Raw genomic sequence first — 26509 nt, 5'->3', positions numbered from 1 at the left:
CTTCATCAAAAATAAGAATTAATTTATCAAACCAATCACAACTTTCCACTTTCAAGAAACCTAATGTAGCAGGTACATTCGTTTAGTTGTCCTTGGTAACGTAAGGACCACTCATGAAAGAAATTCAGCATGCTAAACTTTGTCGAAACGACAGCTACGAGATTTAACAAATCATCATCAATCGTGAATTCCGATAAGAATTCTGCCACTCATACTCAACGCAAAAGTTTTATTTAATTAAGGCTTTTGACACGCTTTAAAATAAGTGGCTACCCGTAGCGTTCAGTTGAAGCGTAAATTTTTTTGTCAGGCATTCAAATGGTCAAAATACGGAAACTCGCGTTAGCTATGATACGTCGCTCTCGAGGGATTGGGGAAGTGTAAATGGCGTTGGAGGTCAGTGGGGGCCTGAGGCAAGAGCTTAGTTGCTGCTCCAAATCCTCTGGGCCGGAACGCAGGCCGACGGCCGGAAGCCCATTAGTGGCACCTCAAGAGATTCTTCAGACGGCCAGGAAGTTTTTCACCGAAGAATGACTCCAGCAATCTTTACCACAGCATTCTCCTTTCAGGTTGATGAGCTCATACTTGCCAGTACACAACTCAACGCATGGGCGTAACCAGCGGGGGTAGGAGGGGCAGCTCCCCCTCCCCCCTATTGAAGCAAAAATAGCAGAAGTCTTTAAGGAAATTCAGGACTGGATTGAAACGAAAGTTTCCGACAATTTTTTTAATTCCACGAAAAAATGACATAAGTGGAAGACATGTAACTAATTTTTTTTCAATTAAATAATTTAAATAACTAACTAAGCGCTGTTATCATTTTCTTAAATTGTTGATTTCATTCACCTTTTCCATACTAATATATCGCGACTTCAGCGATCATGGCTTCCTCCCCCCCTTAGTTTTGATCCTAGCTACGCCTTTGCAACAACGAAAGATGTTACTGAGGCATAGTGTCAACTGCAGATGTTATAGAATGATATTTGGAGGAAGCGACCGAGAGTTAATGTCCTTTACGCCATGAGTGACGCGTCGTCCATGATCATGGGCATGGATTGCTGTGCATGAATTTCCCTCCATAAAGAACTCCATCAGGGATCGGGCATTCTCTGAAAAACTCTGCCTTCGCCACTGCCGGGATTTGAAACAAGGCCCACGGGGTGGGAAGCCACCACTCTAACCACCACACCAACCCGATCCCCTAATGTCAACTGAATTATGTCACCGATGGCAATGAGTACTCTGACAGAATATTGAGGTGAGAGACAATAGCAAGAAATTGAACTCAAATTCAGCATTCTCCACTAGTTGCTTCGAGAAATACCGACCGATTTTCATTCCCTCGCTTTTGTCTACTTTGAGTCATGGCGGGTACAGCGACTTTTCCAACGTTAAATGTGGCATGATTAGCTTTCTTTCCTGAAAGTTAGTCCATAAATCGCTAGGGTCCCTCGTTGCTAGAGTGAAAAATTATGAAAAATAATCAAGAAATTAGAAGCATTTAAAGTAGCATATATGTGTGACTGGGAGAATATCAACTCAGCCTCCTCTCATATGGGATTAAACATTATGCCAAAAAAATTAGAATAAATCCCACCAAGACTAGTGGATGCCAAGGCTTACGTAAATATTTCGAGTTGAGCGTTACGGGCGGCTACCTCCAGAGTGCTTCAATCTCTCGCATTTAAAAGTCACCCTGGCTGAGTGAATAAGGAAATAGCTATCTCAAGAACTTCCTCCGAATTTGAGCGATGTCTTTCTTGATTAGCAATATAGGAAACATGACTCCACTCCTAGAAAGGCCTTAGTTTATATGCATAGCCTTTTCTTTATTTTTGCGACTTGATTGAAGAAGATAATGCTCTTTTATTTTAGCATCTTAGAATCATTAACTAAACATTTGACGCGAAACATTAAAATTGTATGGGTATGTATCATTTATAACTTTAGTAGAGGCTCTTAAAATCCATTGTATTATCCACATTACTATTTCCATTGATTTTGTTGTTAAATGTGTAACATTACGTGAGATGAGGTTGATTTGGCATGAGATAATATTTCTCCCAGTCTAATATTTACATTGACCGCTTTTAATGCCTTAGAAGGTTCTCATAATATACTAGCGTCATTCAAACAAAAACGTCGACTGCGAGCAGCATAGTACCGGAAACGCTGTTCATCTCTCAAGCTTCAAATCAATTCACTTTCGAGCGAATCTTGCGTCAGACCTGAAAAATAAATCCCATCAAAATAAATGTAAAACCGGGCTGAAAAATGAGTGAACAAATCTCAAATTGAATGGAAAAAATTTCCCACCTTCGGTGAGGGCACAAAAGAGGCATTTTTCAATAATAGATTGATAATTTTTCTAAACCTCGGAAAACATTCTTCAAAAAATATAACTTAGGTATTTACTAGCCAGTAGGATATCCAACATGATCTAGGGAGATTCTAAGCTTTTCTTTCATCTCAATGACATAATTATCGTCTAGATTAAAATTTTCGCGAAATTTCTTGGCCATGTTATTTCACCATGCTTTTGATGAAGAATATGCGAGTATCGTAAATGTGGTTACACAAATGAGTAACGCCAATGATCTGTAATATATTGAATATTCCGAAAATAATACGTCAAAAGTGAACAATCAGATCGCATGGCTGTTTTATGTCTCAGACTAAAGGCTTAAGGTTTGCCAGCTAGAGACATGAATTTATCCACCTTTGAACGATCACAAGTTGATGGTTTGAGGCGTTACTTTATGGAATTCATTCATATTGAATGAAAATTAAACTGTTTTTCCACATTAGGAGTATATTGATCAATGTACTCTTCGCCTGAGGATGACGCAGCGCGTTCAAACCATGGCAATATCTAATAAATATTAAATGTGGAAAAACATAGTTTCATTTTCATTCAACGATTTCAAGATTGAAAGTGTGAAGTCATACTTCGTCTAAAAATTCCTACGCATCACGAAGGTTGTATCAAGTAAGATCATTTCAATTTCCATTAAAAAAAACTTCGAATAAAAGGAAATAATCTAATATGCATTATCCATTGATTTTCATTCACTAATGATATCTTATTTTGGTTCGAACCTGAAAGATACCTTAGATTTTAGATTATTTAAAATTACGACTTGTGTGCCCATGTGAATTCATTATTTTGCGGCAAAAGCGGATAAGACATGCCAGTAATTGAGGTTAAAATGAAGCGATCTTAATCGGACGAGAAGAGGCTCGGAATGTGTGGACGGAATATGTGGAGGAGCGGTATGACCGGGGAAACAATCCAGAGCACGCCAGGGGCAAAGTTTGAGAAATAGGGCAGCCTCCGGCATCCATCTAGATTTTTTTCCGTTACGCCTGACTTTCGGAACTCAATACAATCTGCCTCTATTTCCTCATGGCTAGGCTATAAGTTACCTCGGCAGTAGCTATTGAGCATAGATTAATGAAATCGTAATTGTATTGAGGTAGGTAAATAGGGAAAATGTGTCAGTCTCCTCTTGTCTCCGATATTTCCATCGAATTTTCGTTATAAGGAAATCTCTCTCAGCTAAAATAGATACCTCACTATAGTGTGCACTTTTCCAATAAAACTACAACGAGATCTATACTTATTAAAGAACTTTGTCGTTCGTAATACCCTGATAGCTATTAATGAATCTATCGAACAAATGAGCGGCCATTGGCAAGATACGCCGCAGAAGTAGAAGGTGGAGTGAAGGCGATTGGAAAAATGTGCGCCCTCATTCGTGGAGTTGTAAAACAAAACAATTTCTTTTGTATTCTTTTCGGGATCCAAACTTTAAAATCGAATAATTCTTGATAAAAGTAATACCATTTTATAATCTTGATAATAGTATGCCATAAACTTAATTTCATTTTTGAAAACCAAAAATATTATTTACAAAAACTCAATCATTTAACTTATGTTACTTTATAACGAAGGTATTATTTTACCCTTATTTTTAATTTTTTACATGCCATCATTTTTCTTTAAAACCATTTTTACATGCTGAAAAGCTAACACATACGACATGAACCAGTAGTAAAGAGTAGCAGTTCTTTCTATTTTATAAATATCTTGGGGCAGTATTTTCTCCGCGGAGCCTGGCTAGTGATCACTTTCATGTGGGCCATGATTTGGTTAATCAGCATATATATTCCCCATGCATAAAGTAACTGCGAAGCAGCAAACCAATAATGCGGAAAACTAATTACTATTGACGAGGGAGAGATGACCGAGCGGGAGTATGGGCTGAAAATGATACGAAAAGCTGGCACAAACATCAGCGCTTATGTAAATGCTTACCAATTCTGACGCAAGATGTATAGTAAACATATTTATGTATAGTAAAAAGGATACATATGTATGGTGTGTACGGCAGGGTTAAGATAAAATTATCGCGCCGGGAAATCAGTATAAAGATTCGATTTCTTTCACATACTAAAATAGTTTGCATGATAAATAAGGAAAGCAAGTAAATTAACTGAAAAATAGTGCAGGGGTTCTTGAAGTATGACATTTAGATTCTAAATTATGCAACCTCTGCATCTTTAATTCACTATATTTCGAGTTCGATTAACCGTTTTTCCTCTACAATTCGTATCTATCTGAAAGTCAGTGTTAATCTTAAGAATGGTACGAATATATATATTCATTATCATTAAAACCCTTGAGCAATAAAAAGCGGTTGTGAATATTACTGGTACTACACCTGTTGAAGTCTCCCCGAACGATTCCGTTGAAATTATCTTTTCGCGTAATTTTTCACATTTCCCTAAGAGAGCGCACAAGTAGAAAGCATTTAAAATCAAACAAAATTTTTTCCCAATCCGAAAAATCAATTTTTGTCGCGATCACGAGCCTCCTTTCGGCGTTATCCGTCGACTGGAGTTGTTTACGGAAAAACAGGAGTGAAAACATTTGGAATATTTTCTATGGGAATATTGTTATATTTCAAGTAATCACATAGAGTGAACTGTATTAAGTGAATTTCCTGGCGTGCGGCGGAATCGGAAATCGTCAAAAAATAGTTTTCATAATTTGGTCACTCTTGTTGCATACCCATAAGATGTTTTTTGGCCCGTGAACGTTCAGGTCGGAAGACTTGTTTCCATAAATTCTAGGAGTAAATTAAAAACTCACGATAAAATAATTTCCCATAAATTCTAGGATACTCCTAAGAAGCACATCAACCGAAGCATCAATCCTTGCCCTGTCTGAGAAATGAATAAACTTCACGATCCCCTTAGTACTTTGGGCAATGGAGGTCATCGATCTGAGGCGTGTACGCAAAAAGAGGAAATTCCGTCTCAGCGAAATGATGAACCAACAAGGGACAATAAAAATGGTGGATGCAAAAAAATTCCCTTTTAATCAATTCGTGACAATTATTGATCTCAAAAACTGAAAATGAGACTCTTGATTTGCATTTGTATTAATATGGGTTCAGTGTGAAAATCGATTGTGACCAATCCAATTACATAATACAGGAAATTTATTTTATTTTATCGCGTACTTTCATACCATTGCTAAAATGTTAATACCAATATTCAGTTCATGGCCTTTGTCCTCCCTCATCATAAAGTATTGCGGAATGAATTGTCATAGTAGATATCTAAACTGTAATTAATTCTCCGCTGCATTTTCAATTTTCACTTCAAGTTTTGTCGCACATGTAATATTTCTAAAGCTTCGAAATTTTTAATAAACTCATAAGGAATTGGATAGCTGAATTGAAATACTTAAAGAAATTTAGAATTTTCCTTAGGAAAATTATCCATAAATAGGGTGTCAAAGATGAATATGGGGATCGGGTTGATGTGGTGGCTAGAGTGTTGGCTTCCCACCCGGCGGGATCGGGTTCAAATCCCGCCAGTTGCAGAGAATTTTCAGAGACTGGCTCATCCCTGCTTGAGTGTTTTGTGGAGGACATTTCAAGCGCAACACTCCGTCCGTCGGATGGGACGTTAAGCCGTGATCCCCTTGGCGCCTTTCGTTAAGAGCAGGCTAATGCCGACGCCAGGTTTCTCTCCACCCTTCCTTCCATACCCTTCACTCATGGTGCAAATGACCTCAGCTGTCGGTCGCCTCCTCTAAATACCATACCAAGATGAATATTTAAGATAAATTACGCCACTTGGGAAAAAAGTATTTATTTTCGTTTTTTCCCAAGAATAAAAGTCGGAGGTAGGTATTTGGAGGAGGCGACCGACAGCTGGGGTCATTTATTCCATAAGGAAGGATAGGGAGGGAAGGGTGGTGAGAAACCCGGTGTCAGCACTAGCCTGCTCTCAACGGAATGACCCAAGGGGACCAAGGCCTAACTTCCCATCCGACGGATTGAGTGTTGCGCTTGAAATATCCTGCTCACAACATTCAAGCAGGGATCGGGAAGTCTCTAAAAATAGGGTGGTTTCCTGTTATTTTTTTATTGCCGAAATCTAAAGATTATTAATCCTGGAGTACGTATTTAAACCTTTCAGATTTTTAAATGACGATATCTATTTTTCGCGATTAAATTGAAAAGTGAAAATTTTCAAGCGCGCGAAAATGTGACGGCTAAGTATGAATGCTGGGAAAAGCCCGTGTGACGTCATTCTGGCTCGCACTACCGCCATCTGAGGTGACCTTAGGGCGAGGCTTTGAGCGTTGCTACGATGCAGGCTGCTAGCAGGTAGCAAAGCGCCCTGCCAGCAGGTAGCGCTTGGCTTAAATAGGGATTATTAATACCTTATCAAACGAAGGAAACTTTCCGACCGTAGGCAGTTTTAATAGGTGATTTTTAAGAGATGTTTCCCTGAGCTCTGTGCCTCATGCATGCATTGTTAATCTTAAACGATGTAAAACTCCTATCTACTCGCATAGAAACAACTAGGTCCCTGTGACGTCACGTGGAGTGGTATCGCATGGGCGCCAATCTGACCTTTTTCAAATGCGGTTAAAATTCACCATTAACATTCGTATAAACTGGGATTTCTAAAACCAAATAATTTGTATATTATGAATACACTAATGGTGGGTAACGAATCGCAATCAATGCCTTTCGTTTTTTTATGGAGGAAACTACCCTATTCTCTTCCACCGCCGAGATTTGAACCCTTTCAGTTCGCTTTAACAATCACCGTAAGCAAACTCTTGTTTCTTCTGTGCCCATTCAGCGACCCTTCAACACGCTGCTGTTCGCCGCGGATCCATAGCGGCCTCACACGCTAATCAGTGAAACTCGCAATCGTCAAAAATATTTTCGCCTGACGATGGAAAATGATAATTCAGTAAAGACATGAAATGGATGTAACTATAAATATCTAACAAGGTGCACTTATAAGTACAAGCATAACATTTTCCCTACAATAATTTAATGTCCGCTAATCTCTTTCGACGGGTTAGTTTTGCCCCATTTAATGAATTATTCAACGGCTGTGGCAACTCCCTCGTGTCCTACCGTTCTCTTAAAATACCTTTTCGAACAAAAGAACGTAGATGTCTAATATGCACGATATAATTCTCGGGTGCAAAGCATGACCGCTGCCAGCTGGTCCAGTCGGAATAGTAGATTTTAAGTCACATTATATCGAGCAGGTCCTTTCTCCGTACGACAAAACTTTCCAACTAACGGCGTCAATGTATACGAGTTGCATTGCGTTGTGGAATAAAAACGACTCTAACTTATTTCCAACTAAGCTCCGTGAATATTTATTCAAAATTCAGTGATATGCAAATTTTTATGACGATGCAAGTATTTAACCCTACCTACTAGATAATGATGGATGAGGGGTCAATTTTATGGGGTGAAATATAATTGAAAAAAATATTGTTTTGTTTGACATTGATACGATATACTAGAAGTTGTAGGGAACTTTAAGGATATCCGTGAAAGTATGTGCTTGTTTAGTTGATCTCAGTTGAAGTTAATGGTAAATCTGGATGTTAACCTTTTCCGATGAGTGTATGATTAAAGTCCAGTCCTCTATTAATTTCATTTTTACGTAAGTACAAGAGAAATATGTTAATTACTCGATCACTTTAACAAATAATAACCATTTATCATGACTATGATTTATGTATGACTTGTGTCCACAAGGAGAGGCTAAGTGCGTAAAATATATTATTTCTTCCCTCTGCTATCATCCAAGATTCAATGGAAAGTACTCTACAGCTTTACATACGTAATCAGCTTTTTTACAGAGAATACGAAAATTTTAATGATTCCTTTAAAATACTACCTTTGTTTCCCGTACGGCAGAGTTTAAAAACCAACCCATATGCATAAGGAGAGAATTATAATTAGTATCCTTTATATTCATCGCCTATAATTCTAAGTACAACATCAAAGTGAACGCAGTTCTGACTAAATATCCAAAGACGCCAGTTTAAGTGTTCTATTATAATGAGAAATCTTCAAGTAATACAAATAATTTTCGTGGACAATTTCTTTGCTATCTCATGATATGTGCATAAAAACTCTCTCATTATGTATTGCACCCCACCCACAGTGACGCCTAACGTAGCATCGAGCCCAACCGCCACCTCCCCCTAACCAACAGCACCGGAAATTTTTCCACTCTTTCCTTTTAACGCAATAGATACTGCTCAATTTACCTGTACTTCTCACCTTGATAATATCGCGCTGTAACGAAACCATGGTTGGTCACAATAAATCACCATGCATAAAAATCCAAGATTTAATTTCTTCAATTCCTACAATAAAGGGTTTCCACAAACTTACGCCCGCTACTATTAATTACATAAGATTTGAATAAATATTTTAAAATAGATCTGTTTAGATTTAAACTTATAGCGCAAGCGCATTAGTGAAACAATTTCATATCGTGCTGAAAAATTCATTGGAAAAAACTGACAAGACCGCAACGTGAGAGTGAGCGCTCGAGAGAAAATAAACGGGTCGTGAAGGGGTCTTTTCCTATCGTAACCATAGAAAGTTACAGAATCGCGTCCCATGTTTGGCAAAAAAATATGCCGCCGCGCTCTTATTAAAGGGCGATGGAACCATTCTTCCGTCTCCTATTTTACTCTGTAGCTGTCAGTCTAGAGTATTGTTTAGTTTATTTATTTGTTTATTTGTTTGTTTATTTATTTGTTATTTATTTATTCATTCCCACACCATCGAAAACAGCTCTATGTGGCCTTTTACATCGGGGTTTTCAGCATACTAAAATTTTTAACGTACATGCACAACCGTGCTCTGGATAGGGGAAACCTACCCAGGCGGAACTTGAACCTGCAACCTCTTCTTTGGCAGGCGTGAACTAAACTCCGCCGCTATCGAGGCCGGTAAATGCAATTAGTAGTGGTATTACCAATGGTATCATGGCATTACTATTGCTCTAAAGGCTCAGAACCGCTTTCGAGACACATCGGTTTTGTGATGGAAGCGAACCGATTTCTAAAGACCGTTTTACACGGGGCACGGAATTGCGCAGGTTAGAGCTGCATTTATTTCTAAAATGGCGTGAAATTCCGCGAATGCATGAACGAAATTAGAACAGGGGCTATTTTGCCGTCTCGCATCCACGCATTCTCGCATGTGTTCTAGCAATTCACCGCTTTACACGACGCAATTTTGATTGCGCCTTCGCACGTACGTCAGGTTGCGCAATTCCGTGTGCCGTGTAAAACGGCCTTTAGAACCTGTGAACGGGTGCACCAGAGCCAGCCCTAACCCCCCGTGCTTGTCCGTTGCAGGTGAGATGGAGCGGCGCTGAGGCGGCATGCGGCGGCGGCGCGGCGCGGCTACGCTCTGCGCGGCGGCACTGGCGCTGTGCTGGTGCTGCGCTGCGGCATCCGGCCCGGCACCCGGCTCCGCGCCTTCGGGCCCCGCCAACCGTCCCCCGCGCTTCCTCACCGAGGCAGCGGGCGAAATCATCCTCAAGCTCAAGGAAGGCAACGAGACGCCAGCAAGTAAGTAGCCCACTCCAAAGCACGAATGGACATTCAAATATTACAGTAAATTTATAAACAAAGAAAACTAATTTCAATAACAACGTTTTCATTTTCTTCGAATAGAAGAAAGAAAATAAATTATCTTTCTTCAGCCCAAGGTCCGTCGTGAAAATTTTACAGATAGAAATGTGACATGAAACAGCCTACGTGAAATAAGATTTGATGCTTTCCTGGTGTATGCTGGCAGTGAAGGCTGCTCGGGGGCTCCACCGGGTAATCTCCCTCATAGGGTCCTGATCCTGAAGCCATAGATCTGCCTCATCCCATCGCTGACGCCATGTCTGCCTAGCAGCCGTGGAGGAGATTACCCGGTGGAGCACCCGAGCAGCCTTCACTTGAAGACTACATGTTCTAAACCAAAACTTGGTATATCAATTTCAACTAATTAAATGCATTTGTACATCAGCGAATAGTCATTACAAAACTACGACTGTAAGTTCAAATATATGACGATGAATTTATATCACTACAGTGTCGAAGTTAAGGGAATGTACACTGCAAAAACGAGGGGCACATTTGCTTTACATTTGTCACTACATTGATTTAATGTCATTATCAAATATTTTTTATTTTAGCTGCAGTAACTTAACTAACATTGAGAGTGAAATAATTTGATTTACGATGTTGAAATTGATGCCCACCACGTTTTTTGTTTGGAAAATGTAGTCTTTTACCAGTAAAATTCAAACGTGGGACCTTTTGCCAAGTCCGGATGGCTTATTTCCTTATTTTTAGTTCGAATAAAATAAAAACGTTGGTTTAATAATTGATGCTTTCGTTTAATATAATTTTTCTTATTTGTAGTTTAAAAATGTGGAATATTAGATTTATTTTTTAATCTATTGTAATATTACTGCTATAATCTATTATTTTCATGTACTCAACGCCAAATGATTGGAAACAATTTTGAATTATATCACATCGTTAAAATTTATGCTAAAGCTGAGCGATAATATACAAATTTTAACTGTCGTTAATGGCGGCTCACTCTGCTCCTGAAGAACTAGAAATTGTATAAGAATGTATTTTCCTTGCAGATCAATTAGACCTAACCAGAGTCAATTCTGTAAATTCTGTCAATTTCAAGATGACATCGTTAGTTTTAAGCGAGTAATCCGTCACCATAAATCCATGTCGAGCGGGTGGTGTGTGCTTTAAATAAAATTAAAAACATAAATTAAATAATAACAATAAAGTTTTAATGATTTTCTAAAGGTAGAAACTGCTATAACTTGCATTCACAGATTAGGAAGTCGGAGCTGGTATTTGTTTAGAACAAAGATGGAGATTGTCTTCGGGGTAACGTCATACTTTACCAGTTCATTGTCGCCCGTCAGTACGAGATTTTAAAAAGCGTGCTCAGCTGAAATCCATGCTGGGATACGGATTTTCGGTTTCCATGTTTTTGAATATCAACATGTACTCAGGTGTTTTTTTTCACGAATATCAAACACTAGATTTTACCGTTTTTTCCTCCCTTTTAATAGTCGAAGTTGAAAAATCCCCTGAGGTACTCATATGAATGAATGAACGTTTCACGGCCGTGTCACCTAACGACTCCGGGGGGTCCGGACCCCCCCGCCGAAATATAAACAAAATTAATTTTTCTTCATAAAACAAAACAAAGTAATGAAAAATTATGAATTTACAAAAGATTTCTTTGAAAAATTAAGTTTTTTCGATTATGAAAAGTGTAAAAGTTTAGTAATGAAAATTGGACGGTAACTTATGCATTTTTTTCATTTTCACGTTATGAGACAATGCCTAAATAAGAATTATGTTTTTCGTCATAACTTATTTTCCCTTCCTTCTGCCTCATTCTTTTAATGAAGTATGATTTTGGATCTGAGTGAACGAACCCCATGAAGTCAAGATATGAGCGCTCAATAAATTGGCGCTATAGTCGGTCAAAATTCAATGTGAAAGGAGCAATGGTGCTTGTCGCGGCTAAGCCATTCATTGTACCAATATATTTTCTCACCACTGTGTATCCTTGCACCTGCCAAAATTGCCGGAAAGTAAAGAGGGAGATACTTATTTTTTACGAGTATTCGTATATTTCCGTATTGTTTACGAATGGTACCAGTAATTAAACCCTGAAATTACAGTAAAAACCGTAGACGTGCTTCATTTTTTATCAGAGGATAGTGGGAGAATAAACGCAGACTTCGTTTGAATCCTCCACTCGTTCTGTAAAATGATCGAATGGATGGAATATAGATAGCCATTCTCTCTCTGTTTATAATTTACTACTTCTTGCTACACTATTTACCAAAAATTTGGGTTGGCACTATGAAATCAGCAAAAAGTACAGTTAAGTAACGCTCTGATAATAAGGGCTAAATCAGTTTTTCGTCCTCTCTTACCGCTAAAACATAAGTTAAGCATGCAACTAATGTATCTGAATGAGTTACGAATAACAGGATATCCTATTCACGATAACGTGGCTTTACCGCATAATCTGTCGCATAAGATCTACATACTTAAAAGTAATTACGACGTACGCACGCTATAAATTACTAAATATTCTACCCCAGTCTTCGATGCTCATTAGTAAAAGCTGGATGCAAGAACTGAGTTGAAGCAATTTCTCAAATATAATTGTAGAAGCAGCAGTGTCTCATCATTTAGTTTAAAGTGACCACGATGACGAATTTCTAGTAGAATCTTTAGAAAGATCAAGAGAGATGAAGAATTACATAGCAACTTCTGGGAAATTCTAATTGGAGCGACGAATAGCATTTCTTTAGGTCTCATTTAATGAGGCGGAGTGTATTCTTAACACTGGAGCAATTTACCACATCAATATTATACAGACAGTCATTAAATTCACGTAAGGACAGCATGATGGATATAGAGAGACGAAACGGAAATGCTAGATCAGCCTCTGGAACGAATGTGCTCTGTAGCATGAAATTTTTTCAGCGAAATGATTCGTAAAAAACGTGCAGACGGCGAAATTCAGTTCCCTCCGAAACTATGTTTAAAATAATATGAAATCTGGCCTTAATAGGAAAACAAAAAGAAAAAATTATTACCTCTTCAAGGCTAGGACTCACATAGCCTAGTGCTTCTGTTTCCAGGACGATAGCTATCGGCTCATTCACCATTTTATTTTTGTCGATTGTCCGCGATAAGTCAAGCAGTGCTGAATAGCTCTTCCACTAAGAAATTTGCTCAATTTTCAAAAAAAAATGCGCTCAAAGCTTTCCCAGTTGACAAGATGCCACCATGAAATAATCTATTATGTGACCAGAGTATCCTACATTTTTCTATTTTTCGATTCGTTGCCTGCTCCTCAACGTACTCGCGACCAAAAATCGTCGGCCATAACTCTTTCGCAGATAATGTTAGATGGTGTCAAGAGCTCAAGACGAGCAAATTACCGCTTTCCAGGCACTCCTCGGCCTTGTTCATGGGCCTCGTGTGGTTCACTTGATGATGTCATGAGCTCAAGACGAGCTGATTACCACTTTCCAGTTATTCCTCGACCTTGTTTGTGGTTCGCCGTTGCCTGTACTCTTGTGAGTGATTTCTTCCCTGAACTAAAAGCTCTCCGAGGTGGTCTAAATGAGCCACTGATCTAATGACGTCACCGACTCATGAAAAGTGGATGGCAACTTTCGCATTTGTTTATTTTACACGTAAGAGAGAATGGCCAAATGGAGAAGACATTTCTTTCGTCATGACTCACCTTTCGCTTCCACAGTCCGATTTATTTGTTATACCCAATGTTGCTTCTAAACAGCATCGAAAATGTTTAAATTTTCAACTTTATTCGAGAAAGGTTTAATCTACGTTTCCTTTTGTGCTGTAAAGTTAAATGGCGAAATATGTAGCTGCCACAATAATTATGACTGATCAGAAAATTTTTACAATTTTAAAATGAGGATTCTTGAAATTTAATTCCTTCCAGAAGCAGCTCTGGGTTAGAAAGGGCTAATAAATTAGGATTTCGTATCTAACTTCATGACTCCAATACACTAACTTTTATCTAGCTATGGATGGAGTTTTGTGCATATCGTATACCTTAATACAGTATTACCACTAAGTAAATTAAGTTTACAACAGTTACATATAGATATCGCCTCTTCAAGTTTTTAACGCTTAATGAGTATATGATGGTACTTATATAATTTGCTTTAAATTTATGCTTAATTTGTTTCTGCATAATGCTATTAGGGTACTAATTTAGAAAAACACGACGTGAAAGGTTTCAGCTTTGCTGATTTCTGTCGCCCGTGATATAAAGACACGCGTCATCTGTTTACAGTTCATAAAATTCGGAAAATACAATTCTTATCATCATGAAATCTTCCGAGTGTTATTTGAGGAATGAATTCGTGATGTAAAACTGTTATGTTTCATTAACCACAGATATGACACCTGAGCCGTTTCTGAGAATTCCATTCGAATCAATAGCAGTTCTTACAGTATACTTAGCGTAGTTGATTTCTGCATTTTCTTCGTCCGTTGGCTTTTGTTGACGACAGACCTTCGACCTGAAGATGCTGACTGCAATGTCAGCGAAACTGTTGTCAACGAAAGCCAACGGACACGGTGAGAACCTGAAGAATATGCAGAAATCATCTGATCAATGTCGCGAAAATCTTCGAACCTACATGACTTACAATTAGTGAAGTTTTCAATAAATATCAAAATCAAAAAATTATGTGACTATGTACTCTAAGGAGACCCATTTATCAGGGTACTCTAGCGATAATGGGGATTTCAATAGAGTACGCCCTTAATTTTATCTTTTTGTCGAACATTTTCGCGAGCCCCAGCGGGCACCACCTACACAGCAATCGTATTGGCCAGTGACGTCACGCCAAGCTTACGACACGACCTTCCGCTAACGCGACCTTTGAATTTCTTCACTTGTAGGTGCTTTCACGAAACCTATGAGAAAATTCTAACATTGAAATGTGATATAATGTTAATTTGACAATTCCAACTCTTATTTTCTAAAATATCCTCTGCTTTTTAAAATTAAAAAAGGTTTCACACAAAAATAGGGCTCTCTCTAAAAAAAAAGTGATGCAGAATACTATTCGTCAGCATGCTTCATCACAACATTTTTATCATGCGGGAGATAAATAATTAAAATGTTTTCCCTAATGAGTGCTTTAATTCTCTTTTCACAGATAGCTTAATATATAGACTCAGGGGAATGGACCCGGATGGTGACCCTCTAATATTTGGAGTGAAAGGCCAAGAGGCAAAGGAGATGCTGCGAATTGAGAACTTCGGAAGGAATGAAGCTAACTTGTACCTTAGGAAGGAACTTGACCGAGAGGTGAGATATGTTTTCAGCCATTTATTACATAAATAAATACATTTCACTCCAGATTATAGTGTATTGCATGCTTATACTGCATTGTGCTCAAATTTCCTCCGTGGTCTTAAGGCCGTTTTACACGGGGCACGTAATCGCGCAGGTTATATCTGTATTAATATCTTTTTGTGGTGTCCACTTGAGTGAAGGCACGAACGACATTAAAACAGGGGATTTTTTCCGACTCACATCCATTCATTCTCACATGCATTCCAGCTATTCACCGCTTTAAGGCCGTTTTACACGGGGCACAAAATTGCGCAGGTTAGAACTGCATTAATTTCTAAAATGGCGTGGAAATTTCGCGAATGCATGAACGAAATTAGAACAGGGGCTATTTTGCCATCTCACGTCCACACATTCTCGCATGTGTTTTGGCAATTCACCGCTTTACACGACGCAATTTTGACTACGCCTTCGTACACACGTCAGATTGTGCAAGTATGTGCCCCGTGTAAAACGGCCTTTACACGACGTAATTTTGACTGCGCCTTCGTACACACGTCTGATTGTGCAATTACGTGCCACGTGTAAAACGGCCTTTAAACCCGGATTGCACAATTGTATTTTACATCCGTGTATTTTTCTAAAAAGAATCAATAATTGTTTTACTCCCGGGACACGAGATGAGGGCGAGAATAGAAGGCTCTTCTTCGGTCCGAAAATGAATATCTTTTTCCTTTATTAAATGCTAATTTTATATAATGCTATAAACTTTAAGGATGATTGAACCGGTGTAGGAAATTTAAGAATATTTCTCAGCGTCCGCACCGGGTGACATGTTGCAATGCTGCCAAAGCTTCCAAAGAAACTTGTGTTTCAGTTTCATGGTTTACTAACTCAGCTGCTGCAGATGTATAGGGTTTATATACAATATTTTTAGGCAGATATATCTCAATCAAAATGGCCGTTTTTTCCAACAGTGGAGATCTGGTAAAATCTATGGTCTGACGTGTCCCACTGCTTACCATAGAATTGTTTTCTTGGCTCTTCTAAATACGTTATTTTTCCACAAATTTCTAGGTATCAATGAACTGAAACCCAGTGTTTCCATCAAAATCATTTTGATCTTAACGGATATCGATCGCCTCTTTGATTCTGCAGTTCCAGTAACGCTTTGAGTAGCAAAGACTTTTTGCAACGGCCCATTAAATGGCCTGGCCTTCGTACATGCTCTCCGTTCCGCTACTGTCTACTTCCGTGATAGCGCCAATCAAAAATTACTACGGCGCTCCTTACGACTGCCTAAATTATTCGGTTGGGTCTCCCCTCATATATTTTGCCAGGTTCTTACGTAAGCTGATAAACCCCGACGACATGAGGCCGGTGGGATCTTTTTCCTTAACCACTCACTCCCATGATTTTGATTGTGATAGGAATATATTCTGATTCATCTTCTTGGAGTATAGGCCTTAAATAATTATAAATGCAAATTTTTGACAACTTTTCTGTATATAAGACACCTTCATCAGGGATATGAATGAATATGAGTGCATAATTTTGAAACATAATGAGCATAAAAGGTAATAACAATGTGTTTTACAATAATAAAATAAAGTAGAAAAAGAATTCAGTAGTAAATTGATTAAAAAGAAGATACTAGAATTTTGATATTGACTTGAACTATGTCAAAATTTAATTCACAGTGTCCGGCGATATATGGTGGAAATGTTTAATGTTCATGATGATAAAATAAAATAAAATGGTTAACCGGGTCGGTAGTTCGTTAATAAAAAAAAGTGTGTGGAAATTAACCATTTTATTTTATTTTATCATCATGAATATGTCAAAATTCAAGTCTCGTTTTTTATTTAATTAAAAACTGAATTAATTTTTCTATTTTACTATGGTAAAAAGTAGTTATAGCATTTTATGCATCAAAATTATGTACCTATACCCATTCATAGCCCTGATGAAGGCCATTAAATATTTAGAAACGTCAAAAATTTGCCTTTTAAATTCCTCAAGACCTAAACTCCAAGACACTTAAACAGCATTAAACATAGAATTCAAGAGATGAAAAAAAAACTCAACTTAGGCGGATAGTGCAATGGCGATTCAGGGCGCGGTGAATCTTTCCCGACATACAGGAGACACAGGGAATATAGATATGGCCGTAAGCTAAAAAAAAGCGGGTCCCCAGCGTGACTCCAGTGCGTTTTACTGGATTTTCTCAAGATCTTAACAATTTGCTGCTTCCGTAGCCATTGTGTAGAAATGTCTCTCCTAGATTCTGAAGCTCGGACTTATGGCTTTCTATATCAGGTATTACATACTTGGCTTAATAGTTCAGAGTATACAAAAATTCTATTTTTTATGGCGGATGATAGAGGCCCTTTCCGTGGGGATGAAGGCCTCCCATTTTCATTCCTGCGCTTAAAACGTGGAGGAATGCAAGCTTTCTTCTTTCTTCGAGGTAAATTTGATGCTCGGATATAATGGATGAATGGGCTCTCATGTGATTTATAATACTTTCTATTAATCTATACCATTTGGCTAGTCTATAAAGGAGTCGTCTTAACAATCACTGAATTGAACTCTCTCGAAGTCTGTAATGCAAAACATTAGCAATTTCTGGTGAAAATTACGATTACACAAAGACGCCATGAGTCTGGTCATGGTAAATGCCCTCGACGGGAAAGATGATGGAATGGATACGCGATGGAAAACGGTTGACGGTATAGTCGTCGAGCAGAAATCTTTAGGGGTCAGCAAAAAGGTCAGCATCGATGCCGTACCACACCAGGGCTAACCATAGTTACATTCGAGTCCAAACGAATGCATTTTAAGGTTTTTACCGCAGAGACCCCTTTATCTTTCGATCCGTCACTGGAGCACCTGTTCACAGATTCTTATTAACCTCTTGTGGAAGATCCATATCCTTAATTCTCTCTAAGGCCGTTCTGGTAAATGTGTCCGTTGGGCCTCGGGATATTTTCCGTCAGCACTGTCCATAACTAGCTTTAGAATCTTGTGACGGTAATATACCATTTTAATAAGAACGGTAGCGCTGCCCTCTGCTGGTAGACCGAGCGATTATGGAGTTATTCCTTCAAAGAGAATTCGGGAACATTATTCTTTCTTCGAATTTTGCTCTAGGTGCAGCAATTCTCTTAAGAGAGATTTCACATCTTGGCTAATCTACTTCTTCGCCGGATAGATTCCGTATCACTTGCTCCTCAAATAATGTCCCTAAATGGCATATTTCTAGATGGGGGGGCAGCATCAATAAATATTAGCACTGCAGGAACAAGTGACTTTGTACGCAGTCATGCGCAAGGTTGCAAAGTTAAATACACCAAAGGATGAAGTTCGCTAAATCGCGTGTTAACGAGTTACATCACCAAGCCATTTTCTCAGAGCCTGACAGGCAATCGGGAGATCCGGGTTCGAATCCCGGCTGAGTCAAATATTTTTCATGGCGAACTTCACCAAGTATTTAATAAATATTAGGCCATTAAATAAGACGTTGCAAAACTTCACTGTCGCTCACAACGCTACTGAGGCCGCTTAATCAAATAGGCCATCAAGATCCGCTTTCATCCAAATAAATTTAATGTAGGCAATGGATTTCAATTGGCCACTACCTGGAAACTTGAAGTAAAATCTATAAATAACACTAGAGAAGACATGAAAATAACTCTACGGCCAGCAGCGAGACACATGGGCATATTAATCCAGTCAACGAACGTAAAATAAGGGGAGGGTGGGGTCGAGTAGTAGTCAATTTCCGGAGTGACACGGCCTATCTTAATGAATAACCCACTAAAATTCCCGAGCGGAGACAGGTGGGCCCCCTTGAGAACACGTTTTTTAAGGACGCGTTAAAGCACACGTGTAGTTCGAAAACCGTGACCTCTAGCGAAACGATGCGAAAACGCAAATTAAATCTAGATTCAATTGGCTACAAAAAGTCCTTGTCACTTTCTTACGAGGAAATCGTATTTTTCGAGTTACAGACGATGTTGCTTTAACAATTTAAACATTGTTACTCGATGGCATTAAATCAACCTTTGATGATAAATTTACTTCTTTGTAAAAGAAAAATGCAGCACTATTTTGAAGGGAAAATTCACCATAAGTGATTAGTATACTCAATGCGATTTTAGGAGATCCATGTTTGAATCCTGGTGAAATTCATCCTAGACTTGTCCGCGACTTTTTCTTAGATTTATCTTTGATTAAGCTTCTTAGAGTTCAATTTTCGGCTTAAGCTTCGGAACTCTGGCGCTATGTGCGCGTCCACTCAATGCTTTAAAACATTTCATGCTGGGATACCTATGTCAATTTCACTTCTAAACTCACCATCAATCCAAGGGGAAAGAAGATGCCTGGGTTACCAATTAGGCCAATAACATTCATAGAAGCAACCAAGAGATGTTGGTTTACCAAAAGTAAGGGCTAGTTCTTCCAAGGGTTATTATGTATTCCTCGGGTAAAATATCCTTTTCCTCCATTCCACGAGTGGAGGGGTGGCCCGAATCAATGACTTGGGAATAGGAACCAAGAAAGAAAAGCTTGTTCCTGTGTATAACGACGTTCAGAGGTTCACCGTGGTTATCTTGGATGATTGGAAGGGCGCAGTGGCTGATACAGAAAAAACTCAAGGGGGCGCAAAAGATATCTTGAGTTACGTTTACTTTTATCGTAATAACAAATAATCAAGTTACATGCACAGTTTAAGAAATTTTTATTCAAAATTATTATTTATATGTAGAAGGCAATGCCTTAGGATTTTAAAATGTTACAATTTTGGTTCTGCAATGTTCGGCAATGCGGCACGCGCCCCCCGCGCCCCTCATATGTAACCGCCACTGGAAGGACGACCATATGTTAGTTACCATATGACTAGCGAGCAAAAGAGAAGACCTACAAGGTCTATGAAATGATATTGAGAAATGAGTATCAGCTTGGACGTCCGCACTCTGCGGATAGCTGTCGACGGACGGCGATAGTCAAAGATCGATGTCGAAGCAGGCGCTCTGTGAGTTTTTGTCTAATATCAGGCTTAACAAATAGCTGTGGTTTATTTTTTTATTGCAATCAATGATTTTTAAATTTTATGTTGGTGTCCCAGAGATACATAAGATTCAAATGCAAATTATTAAAGGAGCGATGAGAACTCGTCTGTAACTTGTATACTGAAACTACTGCAGAAAAATTACCTTTCTCATCCAATCAAATTTATTTCTATCATTGTGTTGTCTCGCTATAAGACACGTTCTTTTGTAATCTAAAAAAATAGAGACATTTAGAGCGCTCCCGCTGACCCCCCCAAGGCTCAGGGATATTAGCGGATTGTTAATGCAGCTAAGCAGTAACTGCGCAAAAATACGCTACTGCAACATTTTTTCCTCTATTTGGCCATTGTTGGCGATTGCTGACTAGACTATATCAGGCGCTTCGCCTTCATTGTTCGATAACGACGGCCAGTTTCAATCTGAGTTTCATCTGATACACCAGGCAGCACGGCTTCAAATTAAAACGTCGTCTTTCGAAAATTTTACCGCATTGGAACATATCGCCGGGTGGAAAGCCTAAAGCCTAATAACTATATTCTAAAATAAGACTTCAAATTTTTTTTTCGTGTTTACGAGGGCCGAAAAGTCGCACCAGCTCTTAAGTCACATTCATAAAATGCTTCTTAGTTACAAATCGTTTCCACTTCCATAATTTTGTTATAGAGCTTGTATTTACCTGGCTTTAAGGTCTCAATCAAAATTTCTGTAAATTGTTTATGTTTTCGTGGACTGAAGTCAACCTAAATGTGAATTATCTAATGCTGTAAGACATCGGAAACATTGCAGAATGTAAGCTTAAGAAAATCCCAAGCAGATGACAAGGTTTCATAAATAAATACACTGTTCTGCAAAAAAATAGTTCAAAAAATTCCCGGCTACAATTTAGGGTGTTTCTGGCAAATTTTGGGTCGCTGAATCCAAATACGACATCCGTTTTTTTCTATCGCCCTCCATTTTCACGCAACCCCTAAATTGGGGAAAACAACCCCTTATATAAACTTATCGCTTTTCAAGTGACTTTTACTAATGTTATCTGATTCTGATTGAAAAAAACTGACGTTTTAAGGCAATTGGGGTCTAGAGAGAGACAAACTTCACTGGGGTAGAAAAGATTTACGGGGTGAAAATTGAAAAATAAATTAAAAAATATTAAAATAACCATTTTTCTTCGTTTTTTATGACATATGATATGGTAGGTAATGGAAAAGTTTTTAAGTGATGAATACACTGTTCACTATTTTGTAAGGATTAATATAACATAAAATATAAGAGGGGAAGGGGGGTATACGAGTGATACCACACGTATACCCCCCTTCCCCTCTAGGAAGTGGTATGAAGATCTGCCAAAAAAAATCTGAACACAAATCAGATTTATCAAAATATTATTGTAACAGCGTTTGGGACCTCATGATTTGACTTCGTTGTCCTCCTTACCTTTAAAGTAAGATCTCAGACCTTTCCATTAAATACATTGGAAAACGTTGGGAAATACATTGGGAGAAATTGGGAAATACGATGTAAAAGTCATTCACCACATGTTTTGACACGCTTGGACACGTTTTAACGTGTCTTCATGTGTCTGGCAGTAGAACTTGCTGATGTTCATCTATGAAATAAACCTATTGTCTATTCAGTACATCACACTCTTTCCTGCGTGTCGGGTTATAATCTTCCAAGTTCTTTCTTTATTTTTCTAGCGTGTGTTCGACTTAGTGTGTTATTTTGCGAGCGATTAAGTGTTTTCTAGCGATCATTTAGCGATCCTGCAAAAATCATCCCAATTCATTTTGTAACACCTGTGGAGATTTAGTGTTTAAAGACCAAAGGAAAGCAATGACTGCAATTGTGCGAAAATCTTATGAACTTTATTTCGGGTGTAAAATTGGTGACCAAGACAAATCGTGGGCCCCTAAATTCTGTTGCAGTGGTTGTCATAGAAGTCTTTGTGAACGACTAAACTGGGGAAATCGTTCCCTAAATTTCGGAGTGCCAATGGTTTGAGTTGAACCCACTTACCATTTAACGAATTGCTATTTTTGCGAAACCGACACTATGGATTTAAAAAAACAATCCTGAAATGATTTATCTGAATTTACCTTCAGTAATTCGCCCAGTGAACCATACTGATGCTATTCCTATCCCTAAAGCTCAAGCTAGTAGCACCCTCGATGATTCTTATGTCTTAGTGAACGAAGCTACACTGGAAGTGGAAGCAGGTCCTAGCCATCGAGATGGATATTACAGCCCTGATGTAGAAGAACCCTAGGGAACCTCATCCCAAAACACGAGGACCTAAGTGATCTAATACAAGATTTAGACTTACCAAAGGGTAAAGCACAACTTCTTGGCTCGCATTTGCAGCAGTGGAATCTTTTGGCCGATAGTGTGAATGTTTCGTATCACAGAGGCAGACAGTCAACCCTCACTCAATTTTTTTCAACGGATGATGAAAATGATGATCTAATTTTCTGCACTGATATTGAAGGACTGATGAGGGAATTAGCGATTAAGAATGATCCAGACCAATGGAGGCTATTTATTGACTGATCGAAGACAAGTTAAATGGTTGTTTTACTGAACAATGGCCACGATTTACCTTCGGTTCCTGTTGTATATGCCTCTGTTTTAAAGGAAACCCATATTCCAGATTTTTGTGGCAGCTCTTTATACCACCTCCTAAACCCCCTCCTAAACCATTCCTACACCCCCCTTCCCCTCTTATATTTTATGTTATATTAATCCTTACAAAATAGTGAACAGTGTATTCATTACTTTAAAACTTTTCCATTACCTACCATATCATATGTCATAAAAAAACGAAGAAAAATGGTTATTTTAATGTTTTTTAAATTTTTTTTTTTCAATTTTCACCCCGTAAATCTTTTCTACCCCAGTGAAGTTTGTCTCTCTCTAGACCCTAATAGCCTTAAAACGTCAGTTTTTTTTCAATCAGAAGCAGATAACATTAGTAAAAGTCACTTGAAAAGCGATAAGTTTATATAAGGGGTTGTTTTCCCCAATTTAGGGGTTGCGTGAAAATGGAGGGTGATAGAAAAAAACGGAGGTCATTTTCGGATTCAGCGACCCAAAGTTAGCCAGAAACACCCTAAATTGTAGCGGGGCATTTTTTGAACTACTTTTTTGCAGAACAGTGATATCGGTGAAAAACTTTTTCTACAGCCTAAAAAGAAACTTGAGGAGCCATGATATAAAAATGAGGAAAAAAGGTGATAAAAATTCTTCACAAGAGATCCCCTCAATTGCCTCCCACCAAAAATATCGCCCTTGATTTACGATGCAAGTAGTAACATATTGCGTTGCAGAGAAATAACGTACAACTGCTATGACGGTTTGTCGCTAAAGACATTCCTTCATTTTTTACGGTAAAAATACCTTTTACCATTTTAACTATTACTTTTTTGCTATCGAGGACGTACCCAAGACCCCACACCGGGAGTTTACCACTACCCCACAAAAATTGTAAGAGCTGGCAGAGAGAAAGGGGCTCTATCGCAAAGACCTGCGGCCTAGGAATGCATGACTAACGTCTTGATCAAAAAAACGAGTCGGGACTGAACTACAGCAATAAAATGTACAGGAATACGATGTGAAAATCATAATAAAAGAACAATAACTTTTTCACCAGTAAGAATTAATAGTTCTATGCATCTATTGCGTTGAATTTCCTTTGCCTGAAATATATCTTAAATATTATAACAAACTGAGACTAACTATTGAGCTTTCTCGCAATAAGTAAACTTAATCTCAATTTATTTCGTCTAATTTATTCTTAATTCCAGAGCCCCACCAATGAGCGAAAGTGAGAATAATACTTCAGAAGTAACCTCACACCACTTTCTTTTGAAGCTGCAAACGTGTTAATTAAGGGGAGACTCCCAGGCATCTTTGGCGGCTTTGGTCTTCCTCACATACGGATACAGCTCCGGTTAGACTCTACTTTTGGCAATTCCTTCTAATCGACCGTCGCGGAAAAGTTCGTCTCCGGTATTTTATCCCCGTTCACACAGTTCCTTTCACCACGAAACATCTCCCCTATATTTACCACTCCTCATGCACCAATTACCTCTCTTTACGTGATACGCACCTCTCTTTAACGTAATCTCATGAGTTCAAGCCGTTCATTCCCGATAGTTTCCATTTCTGGCGAGGTAATTACTCGCCATGGTTGAATGCAGCCCGCCAAGGCTTTACTCGTAACCTACTACTGGCAACTCAACAACCGATAATTACGATGGCTTGGAACTTGAGCAGTGGATGCGTACTGGGCGCATAACCTGTTGCGTTAAAGTAAGGAGGAAGGTACCGGAATTCATGACTCACGCCTTTCTTTACAAAACAACAGGTAGGAACTGAACTACAACAATAAAAGGTAAAGAAATACGATGCAAAAAGCATAAGAAAAGAATAATAATTTTTCACCAGACACTGCGTATCAATGACTCTATACATATATTGCGTTGAAGTTACTTTGCGAAATGTATTTCCTGAATATTATAACCAATTAAGACCAACTGTTAAGTTTTCCTCGCAATAAGCAAACTAATGCTCAATTAATTTCCTCTAATTTATTCTTAATTTGCAGCTAAAAGATGAATACTCATTTGTTCTTACTCTGACGGACGGGAACCTCGGGGAGGGCAACTTCGTCACTCAAGGCCTCCTCCTCCTGGTCGATGACATCAACGACAATGAGCCAATATTCCGCCCTTTCCAATCCACCATAAACATTCCGGAGAATGCAAGGCCAGGATTGAACATAGCAACTGTTGAAGCTGTTGACAGAGATGAAGGACTCTATGGTCAGGTAATGTCTCTTAAATATCAATTCATTGTCATTATAAAGTCCGTGAAGTTTTTTTTCTGAAATTTCAAGGGGAACTAATTATGTAATGTTTGATTTTTTCCCGGCGAACAATGACAGTGAAGATTTTTCTGTTTTCACGCGGGGAAAGGTCATCCACATCTCCTTTCGATGTTTCGATGTGCAACTCGCCCATCATCCTCAGGGATTCAGGAATCCAATGATTGAATCGGGAATCCAATTTTGATTCCTGAATCCCTGAGGGCGATGGGCGATTTGCACATCGAAACGTCGAAAGGAGATATGGAGGACCTTTCCCGGTTTGAGGCCCGAGAGATATTCACTGGAAATAATTAAACTTCTCGGACTAAAGGTGATTTACTCCTATTCTTTTCATGTTCCTAAGCTTTTGTCCTGCGAAATACAATGACACACTATGAAAACGTGCTTTCATTAATCTTCAATTATGTTAATTCCATCTTAAATTTCAACTCGTAAACCTCTCCCCCTCCTATTGCATGTATTCATTAGTTATGATCGATTCCATAATGATTGTTTGCTTTTTTGCAGGTGGTTTATTATATTCAAGAATTAGAGGGCGATGATGATACTTTCTCCATAAATACAATTGATGGGAAAGGTGTCATTGTGTTAAAAGGATCATTGGACTATGAGAAAAAGTTTCTGTATCAAATACGGGTATTGGCAGTAGATAGGTCCAACGACTACAGAGTAAGTGATCCTGGAGAAAAATCTTCCAGTTTTGGTATTTTTTTATTTTCCATTGTGAAACCTTCATATAGGCAATGTCTTTTGTACGCAACTAAATACCTTCTGAGCACCAAAATTCTTTTAAAAACCATGGTACGATATCTTAAGAGTGAATCTTTTAAAACTTAATATATTAAAACTAATATTGTTGCTTTAAATGTGGCTAGATAAAGAAATATATCTTAAAATGTTGTGATGTACATATCAGGCCTTCTTCATTACGCTTTCAAGGTTAATAGTGGGACAGCAGCAATACTGGTTAAAGTGGATGATGTTGAGGACCAGCCACCAGAATTTAATCTTGTAAATCCAGTCACTAGAGTTAGAGAAGATATGCCTATAGGATCTCCTGTGTTGCAAGGTAAGGTATTTTGCCTCATGAAAATATTTATCCAACTCTTTATTATTCACCTTAATGAATCACGAGGAGGCACGTGAAAATCAGCCCACATTTGTGCAACTGCCAGTGGCGCCGACTCCATGGGGTCTTCGGGGGCCCGAGCCCCCTCAAAAATTCTTTGTAGGTGTGAGGAAAAAATGTGTCAGGCTTGTTGATTTTCCCCCGGAGTGTCCAGATATCCAGA

The 26509-nt window shown here is 38.6% G+C and overlaps 1 protein-coding gene across 1 annotated transcript in view; it reads left to right on the top strand.

Annotated features, from left to right (window-relative positions):
* The window catches only part of LOC124170903 (cadherin-23), a 102972-nt gene that overhangs the window by 35998 nt on the left and 40465 nt on the right, over positions 1–26509 (top strand). The window contains exons 2-6 of the mRNA XM_046549949.1: positions 9716–9931; positions 15121–15272; positions 24936–25157; positions 25725–25886; positions 26157–26286. Coding sequence (XP_046405905.1) covers positions 9742–9931; positions 15121–15272; positions 24936–25157; positions 25725–25886; positions 26157–26286 — 856 coding nt within the window. The 5' untranslated portion in view covers positions 9716–9741. The remainder of the gene's footprint in view (positions 1–9715; positions 9932–15120; positions 15273–24935; positions 25158–25724; positions 25887–26156; positions 26287–26509) is intronic.

Source organism: Ischnura elegans, chromosome X, assembly GCF_921293095.1.
Source record: "Ischnura elegans chromosome X, ioIscEleg1.1, whole genome shotgun sequence".
Classification (NCBI taxonomy): Eukaryota; Metazoa; Arthropoda; class Insecta; order Odonata; family Coenagrionidae; genus Ischnura; species Ischnura elegans.
The sequence above is the reverse complement of the archived record's forward strand: the minus strand, read 5'-3'. Positions and strand labels throughout refer to the sequence as shown.